Source organism: Panicum virgatum, chromosome 5K, assembly GCF_016808335.1.
Source record: "Panicum virgatum strain AP13 chromosome 5K, P.virgatum_v5, whole genome shotgun sequence".
Classification (NCBI taxonomy): domain Eukaryota; kingdom Viridiplantae; phylum Streptophyta; class Magnoliopsida; order Poales; family Poaceae; genus Panicum; species Panicum virgatum.
The window spans coordinates 48,153,232-48,162,810 of record NC_053140.1 but is presented as its reverse complement, the minus strand read 5'-3'; the positions used below and the strand labels follow the sequence as shown (position 1 = coordinate 48,162,810).

The following is a 9,579-nucleotide window of genomic DNA, read 5'->3' as shown; positions in this document are numbered from 1 at the left end:
ACCTCGGCATCTCCGCCGAAGACATCACAGCAATGCGAAGAGTTGATGCTCGCCTCGAAGAGGCGCGAAGAGCCAAGAGACAAGCTCTTCAGGAAGAAACCACGGAGCCACACATCGTAACGAGGGCGAAGGGGAATGAAATAATGTTGACCGAAGCAGAAAGACAGGAGCAGTACAACAAGCTACAAGAAGAAGAGCTTCGCTACAAGGCGTTACAAGAGAAGATCAGGGCACAACGACTGCTGCTCGAGAAAATGCAGGCACCACAGCCACTACCGCCACTGCCGAAGGACCGGTTGCAACCAACCCACCAAGACAAGCACCATTAAGGGTCCGAACAAGGACTATTCCAATCGAAGAGATTTCTGATCAGTCTGAGCCGAAGGAGGAGGAATATTATCGAAGGGGTCACCCGCGAAGAACACCATTGTCCGAAGAATTGGAAGAGATACAATGGCCCCATCGTCTTAACCTAGCAGTACTGCCTTAGTTCGACGGTGAGTCTGACCCCGAAGAGTTTCTCCTAAAGTACGAAGCCACCATAGAGGCAGCAGGAGGAGGCACAACGTGCAAGGCGAAGGCACTTGTCCTCGCGCTGCGAGGCCTGGCTCAGCCATGGTATGCAAACATACCCTCCGGAAGCATTCTTTCATGGAACCAGCTTCGTTCTCAGTTGCGTTCAGGTTTTCGAGCCGTCAGGCCCGACGAAGTCACGTCCTGCGATTTCCACAACTTGAAGCAAGGAAGTATGACTTTACAGGAGTACCTTCAGAGCCTGATAAAGCTTCGCACAAGAGGGCCAGACGTCACCGATCAGAGCATTATTGACTCAGTGGTCAAAGGAATCTGTCTAGGCCCGTGCGGGGAGTACTTAACCCGACAAAGGCCGAAGACGGTCACCAAATTGTTCGAGATAATGCAAGAATATTGTGTATCTGACCGTGCGAAGAGGCAAAAACTCGAAAAAATAAATGAGCAGAGGAAGTCACGGAACAGCGAGAGGTCACACCAGAAGCCATGGCACTCCGACCAGTCGAGGCAGCAGAAAACTGTCAACAGTGTCTCCGAAGAGGAGTCGCGAGAAAACAGGCACCACAATAACAAGAGTGGCAGGGATCATCGCGACGACAGGCCTAGACGCGAAGACAGGTCTAGCCGTGATGACAGGTCCAGCCGCGAAGACAAATACAATCGCAAAGACCATTACTAGAAAGGCCGAAGAGAAAAGGGGGGCCAAAGAGAAAAAATGCCATTTTGCTATTTCCATGGCAAAGATCAAGGTCATTGGACAAATAAATGCCCAATCGCAATTGAAACGAAGGCAGAGCTCGAGCGCAAAAATGCTCAATCAGCAAAATCAGTAAATTACACCTCGCAACCACCGCAACAAGTCTCCATTCCACCCACCACTTGGACCCCAACACCAAATTGGCCAGGGTCATACCCAGTCTACAACTACAACCCATCATACACCCCCCAATGTCATTGCCTTCGCAGCAATCCATGCCACCATCTTTGCACCAGCCGATGCCGATGCTACCTGCTCCGCAGTATGCCAACACATGGTCAAGGAGCTCCACGCCCTTACCCCCACCACCAAAGCTTGAACCAGGGCAGATACCAGAGAGAGCAGGCGATGCACCCTCTGGCAGTATGGTTAACATCATCAACGCCATCTCTGGAGGATCAAATGAACCAGTGCACGAGACGAAGAGGCAGCGCAAAGAATACTTCAGGACCATGTCTCATGTGAGCGAAGGCAAATGTTTTCGAACCCCGTGGTCGCATGTCCCGATATCTTTCACACAGACAGATCTTCGACTGCAACACTACACACACAATGACCCCCTCGTCATTAGAGCCAACATTGGCAAGAATTCGGTACACTTCGCTGGGAATGATGTGGGAAGAATCTTAATCGACAATGGCAGCTCTCCGCTGGAAGCAAACGGCAGACGGCAGCACTAAGTGTACGCACCGCAACCGTTGCGGACAGCTCGCACTTGAAGTCCGCGCCAGATCTGGCCATCGCCAAGGAGGCACGGATCCAGCGAAAGAGCTCCGCCACTTCGATGTTTTCTTCTTGCGATATCTCCGGGGGGTCAAGAGCGAACTTCCCGAGCAGGCCATGTATATCAGCTTGCACCAAATCTGCAAAGGAGCTGATAGCGGTGCGCCATCGCTAGACAACATCTTTCCCTCGGGCACGCGCGTCTTCGGCAAGTTTTCGTGCCTCTTTGGCTTCGGTTCTGGCCTTTTCAGCAATAGCCTTCGCCTCTTCCGCCGCTCGAGCGTCCAGGCGGGCAGCTTCGATCAATTCAGCATGGCTCTTCGCCTCAGCCCGTGCGACAATGAGGGCCTCCTCAAGAGCAGTTTTCTCCTTTTCAAGGCTGGCCACGCGCTCCTCCACTCCCGCCAACTGTGAAGTCCGCTCGTTGTCAATCTTGAGTTGACGAGAGGCGCAGCGGGAAGCAACAAAGGCCTTCAGGGAGAGGTCTTCGACGTCTTGAAGAATTTGGCTCACTCTGGAGGCCATCAAGCATTTCTCCATAAGGGGGAAGCCGAAGGAGGAGCCGGCCTCGGCGAGGAACCTCCTCTCCCGATCGCTGCTTGAAAACCGAAGGCTGCCGACGATGTTGTCGTCGATCAGTTTCGCCTCCGGCATGCCGAGAGCAGCAGTCACCTCAACAGGGTTGGAGGTGCTCATGTGGTAGCTGCTGCTCTCCGTCGAGGTGGACGTTGCGGGCCTTCGGATGGTGGACCCGGCGGGTGGAAGTTGACCGCCCTCGCCGACAGCACCAGTGGTGCCTACGTCAGGGGCAATGGCCTGCTTCTGGGGACCAGACCCATGCCCCTCGATGTCTTTGCCGCTTGACGACGATGACAAATCCGAAGACGTTGATATCAATTTGGGGGACGAAGGGGCTGCGACCGAGTTCGTCACATGGGGCTCCGTGGCTGCCAGGATGGATTGGATCTCCTGGGCGAGCTCGTCATCGCTGTCTGGCTCCATGGCATTGTACTCCAGAGCCAGCGGGAGCTTCGGTGGTGGATCGACGGCCGCGATAGGCAGAGCGGCAATGGGAGGCGAGGCGGCGGCGACGGGGCTTCCTTCGCCCCCGTCATCCTCGGATTCCCCAGTGCTGCGCAGGGGAGACGAAGAAAGGAAGTCAAAAAGCTTCGAGCGCTTCGCACCACCAGGGCCAGAACCGCCTTTCTTCCTTTTCTTTTTCTCAAGCGCGGCGGTGGCGCCGCCCGCGCCTCCGGCTGTGGTCGTCGCCTTCTAAGTGGCAATCTGGGCTTCGACGGAGCGCTGCAGTGCCTCGATCTCAAAGAACGAGAACACCCGGTTGCCTCGCGTGCCACCGAGCTTTGTCTGCAGCAAATCATACTCAGACCCAGACATGGGACCAAGGATTTCATCGGCGCGGGCCTCCACCTCCGCGGCATAAATTTCTGCCGGCCGAAGACAAAAATTATAAGGCCTTCGCAAAAAAAAACTCACGTTCTTTTTGAAGTCTGAAGACTTCGCTGAAGTTGGGCATTGGAAGCCCGTAAACTTCTTTCTCCGACGGGGCCCAGGATGACACGGTCCAGTTTTCCCTCATGGGGAAACAACCGCATGCGACGAACTCCTCCATGATGTCCCGCATGCTCAGCACCTTCGACACCCCGCGAAGGATGCTCAGGTACGCTTCGTTGGCAGGGGTGCGGGCCACATCTACCTTTGGGGTGTCGCCCAGATTGCCAAGCTTCCAGATAACCAGAGGGTGGCGCTTCGTCTCCGGGTTGAGGGGCACTTTGTAATAGAACCAAAAGGAAGACCAGTCCCCTGGCCACTTGTTCTTCGATGCCCCCACGGGTCTTGAAGCGGTCTGTTGGAACGTGAAGGTGTAGCACCCGTACTGGGGCTCCATCTCTGTCGACTTTCCGTCGGAGCCGCACACGAAGATGCTCTTCGGCTGGTAGTGTACCCGCATCACCCGAGTGAAGTTCCCAGGGATCGGGGCGATGCGGCAGGTCTTCGACAGCCACATGAAGAGGTTGATCCGGGCGAAGGAGTTCGGGGTCATCTGGTGAAGGAATACGCCATACCGTGCGAAGATATCGACGGCAGCGGGGTCAAGAGGAAAGCGAAGCCCAGCTAGAAAGAAGTCCTTGAAGACGACCACTTCATCTTCTCGGGGCTTCGCGTAGACATCTGTCTTCGGTGGAACCCGTCCGAGGCCGGGAGACAGAATGCCTCGCTTCTCCACGTCTTCCAACATGGCCAAGGTCATTTTAGTCGAACCGAAGAAGGTGGTAGGTGGAAACTTGTTCTTCTTCGGAGCCATTTCGGGATCAAGGGAGGTCGCCGTGGTGCTGGCGAAGGGAGAAGAGCTGAAGCCGCGCTAGACCACGTCGAAGAGACGTCGAGGCAGGAGAAAGGAGAGCGTTCAGAACAGGAGAGCAGTGGGAGCGTGCCTCCCCCGTCCGCACGCTCTCACCTTTATAGGGGGACGAGGATGCGCAAAGACCTCTTTTCCCTTCATACTATTTGAAGGGCGAGCGCGCGCGGAAGGGCTGCGTCGGCATTTCGCATCAGGCGCCTCGTAAACCGCATCGATGGAAAAAAGTCAAATCTTTTTAAAATATATTCATAAATGCACCTATGATGCCTCGATGTCTGTTCCATTGACTAGCAAGAAATTCAACGAGACTCAGGCCTCACCGGACCGCGAAGCAATTGGTCGAGGCCCGAAGGGTGGCGCTTCGGGAGAAGAAGTCGAAGTCATCGCCCCTCCAAGGATGGACAACGACTTCGAGGGGCTGCTGTTGGGGACGCCACCTTCGGCCATCGATCGAAGGCCGCGGACCAATCAGTCCCAGGGACAAGGTCTTCTGCCGACTCAGCTTCTTGAGTGGGCGAAGGGCCTCGGGCTTCAAGCGAAGAGAAGCGAAGACCAAGGTCCAACGGCGAGGACGATGGCGAAGAGAGGCGAAGACCAAGATCCGACGGCGAAGACAAAGGCAAGCGAAGAGAGGCGAAGATCAAGATCCGACGGCGAAAGGGTTCTTTACCGTGTGCCCGTGTTTTGGCTCACGGCAAATAATTAGGCACACGGCAAATATTCAGTTTCCGTAGTGATGCCCACATGTTAGCCGAAAGCCGTTTGTCCCCGCTGCATAATTGCCGCGCCGGTGCTTGCAGGGTGCGGGCACGCTTCGAACTTCCGGTGCAGCGCGGGCCTTTTGAGCGGGCAACTAGCTAGGCATGCATGCACCACCTGGCTATATATACTTGGCCTAACTGGTGGCCGGACTTGAAGCGGATAGGAGAAGGTAAATATATAAATATTCTTCCTGCTACCAAGTTTATCCTGGCCAGTGGCCACCTTGCATATCGAATTCCCACAGTAAAAAACGAAGGTTCGTGCCTGGCCCGGCGGAAACGGCCAAGGTCGATACGATAAAACTACGCGGGAATTTGAGCTCCCTCTCACATGGTGATTACCACCTTACCTGGAACGAACGGTGATCCCAATAATGGGGCGCCTGGATTTTAGTCATTTTACCAGCTCCCCATGTGACGCGACGGGCGCCTCGCAGAATACCACCTGCCTCGTCAGGCGCGCTTTGTTCTCACGCAGACGTAAGGGACAACCGGAATCTGCTGTGTGTCGTCCATGCATGCACCGCGCGCTAGCGTTGCAGGCGGTGGTGCTAACTTCTTGCAACGTAAAGCTCCAGCTTGTACTGCTGTTACGTAGAGTAACAGACAGTGGAGTCACGTGATAGTACGAGGACTTTAGTTGCCTGCTAATGGATAGTAGCATATGTTTAACATTTTACTTTCATAGTATAAAAAATCATTTCAATTTCATAATTTATTATTCTACTCTAGAGCCATATATATTTTTCTTTCTTCCGAATTGAAATTGGCAACAATACGTACTCGAAGTTTTGAAAAATTCGAACACAGGCCGGTATGTTCTAAACCGGTGACTCAGCGAGGAAGCAAATGGCAACTGCTCCACGCCAGCTTGGCCGGCCGCCGCCGCCGCCTTCTCTCGCCAGCTGTGCTCGCGCGCTCCCCGTCAGGTCATGCCCGCCCACTCCCCCAATGGTTGCGGGCTTGCGGCCACGGCCGGCCGGCCTCCTTCCGTTCCTCGGTCCGTCCCCAACCGTGACGATCTGGTGCCACCACAGATCATCCGCCCCAGCCGTGGTCGCCTGGCGCCATCCCAGCGGCGGCGAGCCCCGTGAGGCCGGTGGCGCGTGCGGGCAGCGCGAGCGAGGGCGATCGCTGGAGCACCGGGGCGGCGGCGCACACAAGGCCGGCAGCGAGCTCCGGGCCGCCAGCGGCAGAAGACCTAGGGGGCGGAGAGGCTCCCATAGTGTTGCAGTAGAATTCTTTGAATGTTTCAACGGTCGATTCAAAATGTTGAAGTTGAAATTCATGTTAGAATGGGTGTGTTCTGGTTGCGGGTTGATTTCGTGGAGGCAATATTTTTCGTATTGCACCCGTATAAATTTGATGTTACAGTAGCCTTCTTTTGATGTTGCATGAATTTGATTGGATATGAAATGAAACAGCCTTACGATGTTGCGGTGGAAATTTTTACTTTTCGCATCCGAATATGTGTGATACACTTTGGTACATGCTTCTGATATTGCATGAATTTGATTGGATATGAAATGAAACAACCTTACAATGTTGCCGCGGAAATTTTTATTCTTCACATCCGGATATGTGCGATACGCTTTGGTACATACTTCTGATATTGCATATTGGTACATGTGATATTGCATATTGATTTTTATACTGCAAATTTGTATTCTCAATATTACCACGGAGCGTTCAACGAGACGTCCTAGCGGTAGCAACAGCCCGTTCAAATTTTAGTTCGGCCAGTTGGCGTGTTTTACTAGCGGAGGGCCGAGGGACGGCGTGGTGGCTCAGTGGCTCCCGTTTTATTTACTCCTTAAGAATCGTTCGCTCCAGCTGACCCTCCCCCTCCTCTTCTCCATCCCGTCTCATCTCTCCCTCTCTCTCCGCGCGCTCCAGCTCCACGCCAATTAAACTCTCTCTCTCTCTCTCTCTCTCTCTCTCTCTCTCTCTCTCTCTCTCTCTCTCTCTCTCTCGTCATTTCCGTTTCCGTCTCCCCCTCTCCTCGCCCACACGTCCAAAACCGAAGGAGCAAACCAACAAACCCGGGCCGAGTAACGCAGGGGGCGCGGGGCGTTGCGGTGCTGGTGCGACGCGCAGTGCTGTGCAGCTCATGGAGGCGGCGGCGGCGGCCGAGTACGGCTACTACGGCGGCGGCGCGGCCCCCCGCGAGAGGAAGCCCGCGGGGTGCGGGGACCATTTCGTCGTCGACGACCTCCTCGTGCTCCCGTACGACGACGACGAGGAAGGGGATGGGGAGGCGGCGCCCGGGGATGGGGAGGCGCCACCGTGCCTGCAGCCCGTCAAGGAGGAGGGCGGCCTCGGGAATTTCTCGGCCGACTCGTCAACCGTCACGGCGCTGGACAGCTGCAGCAACTCCTTCTCGGGGCTGGGCGACGGCGACTTCGCGGGGGAATTCTGCGAGCCGGTAAGTTTCTGTCAATTCGCTTGAATTCTTCTGCCAAATTTTGCCTACTCGTGTTCTCTTCTAATTCTATTCCTTGAACCAATAAACCGAAAACCGAGAAGAAATGTGTCCGCGTGGGAGGATTTGTTGTGGTTTTGTAGGAGCACAGTTACAAGGTTTAATTTCAATCCATCAGAAAAAAGAGCCATTTGGGTTCCAATTAACCATCAATTTCGGTCCTCCAGAATCTGTATAAAGTTGGCATAAATAGCAACAATGCCGGAAATAGAAAACTTCTAACTGAACAGTCCACACTGAGAATTCTGCAAAGTTACCTTATAAAATTTCCAGCAACTGCATTAACGGAACTACAGAGATAGAAGTCTCGGTTGCTAAACTTGCGGTGAATTATTTTGCGCAGTACGATCAATTGGCGGAGCTGGAATGGCTGTCCAACTACATGGGTGAGGGCGACGATGCCTTCGCCGCCGAGGACCTTCAGAAGCTGAAGCTCATTTCCGGCGGGTTCTCCTCGGCGGTGAACGTGCCACCGGCTCCCGTGGCCCCTGCGGCCCCGGCTTCGGCTGCCTCAGCGGCGCAGCCCGGTATGTTCCTCCCGGAGGCGCCGGTCCCCGCCAAGGCCCGTAGCAAGCGCTCCCGCGTGGCGCCAGGCAACTGGTCGTCGCGCCTCCTCGTGCTCCCCCCGCCCCCGGCCTCGCCGCCGTCGCCGGCGTCCATGGCCATCTCCCCGGCGGAGTCCGGAGTCTCGGCCCAGGCGTTCCCCGCCAAGAAGCCGTCGAAGCCGTCCAGGAAGAAGGACGCGCCTCCGGTGCCGCAGGCGCAGCCCTCGAGCGCGCCCGGGGCGCAGCCGGGCGGCTCGGCGGCGTCGGCGGAAGGGCGGCGGTGCCTGCACTGCGAGACGGACAAGACGCCGCAGTGGAGGACGGGGCCCATGGGCCCCAAGACGCTGTGCAACGCGTGCGGGGTGCGGTACAAGTCGGGCAGGCTGGTGCCGGAGTACCGGCCCGCGGCGAGCCCCACCTTCGTGATGTCGAAGCACTCCAACTCCCACCGCAAGGTGCTGGAGCTGCGCCGCCAGAATGAGGTGCAGCACCAGCCGCCGCACGTGATCGCCGGCGGTGGGCCTGGCGGGATAATGCACATGCCGAGCCCGCTGCTGTTCGACGGGCCCGCGGCGCCGCCCGTCATCGCCGGCGACGATCATTTCCTGATCCACCACCACTTAGGGGCAGACTACCGGCAGCTTATCTAGACAAGAGTCTAGCTTGTGCTAGAATTGATCGGTTAGCCCAGTAATAATTAATGCAGCTAAACCCCAAGAACTCCCCAAAAAAACTATGGAAGAACTACTAATCTTCTATTAGGAGTTCTTTTCCCCAGTTTTCCTCCTCTTTCTTTATGCTTACTAGTTCGCGTGCTTCTGTTCAGCTCTTCGAAATTTTCGTGTCGATTTCTGTTTGTGACCTGTTTTCTTTTCAGCTTACATTCGCTCCTAACCTTCTTATTAGAACCCTGTCCTGAGTTTAATTCCTTAGCTTTTTTTTCATTTTGTTAGAATTATGTAATTCAGCCTCTCAAGGCTATTATTAGTTTGTTCTCTTCCAGTAGTTCCCAATCTGCTGCCAGAACATGAAAAGGAAAAGTGAAAATTTCGCCTCATTTCCTGGTTTGAAGATTCGCTACATTCATGCCATCTCCATTCTCTATTTCCCTATGCTACACATACAGTCTGTGGATAGGGTGAGCCTCAGCCATGGCAAGCATGCATCCAGCCGGCGGGTGAACGCCAGAGATATTACATGTCACAGATGTTGTGTGCGCAACCGAACACGGCCGTGCACGCCGGAGACGAGCGAGCGAGCGAGCGTGCCAACAAAAGCCAAGCCCGTCGCAGCCCGGCCGGGCGCACGTGATCATTAGAATCTTGCGTGAAAGAGTTGCCTCCTCGGTGCAACAAGGGAACAAATACAATGGTGGTAGGGCTGGTGGTGGTCTCGGGTTG

At 55.2% G+C, this 9,579-nt stretch overlaps 1 protein-coding gene across 1 annotated transcript; it reads left to right on the top strand.

Moving 5' to 3' along the window:
* Nucleotides 1-7,019: 7,019 nt before the first annotated feature.
* Nucleotides 7,020-9,236, top strand: LOC120708019 (GATA transcription factor 12-like). The gene is made up of 2 exons (XM_039993101.1): nucleotides 7,020-7,577; nucleotides 7,978-9,236. The coding sequence occupies exons 1-2, from the start codon at nucleotides 7,263-7,265 to the stop codon at nucleotides 8,827-8,829; spliced, it is 1,167 nt and encodes a 388-aa protein (XP_039849035.1). The 5' UTR covers nucleotides 7,020-7,262; the 3' UTR covers nucleotides 8,830-9,236.
* Nucleotides 9,237-9,579: the final 343 nt, after the last annotated feature.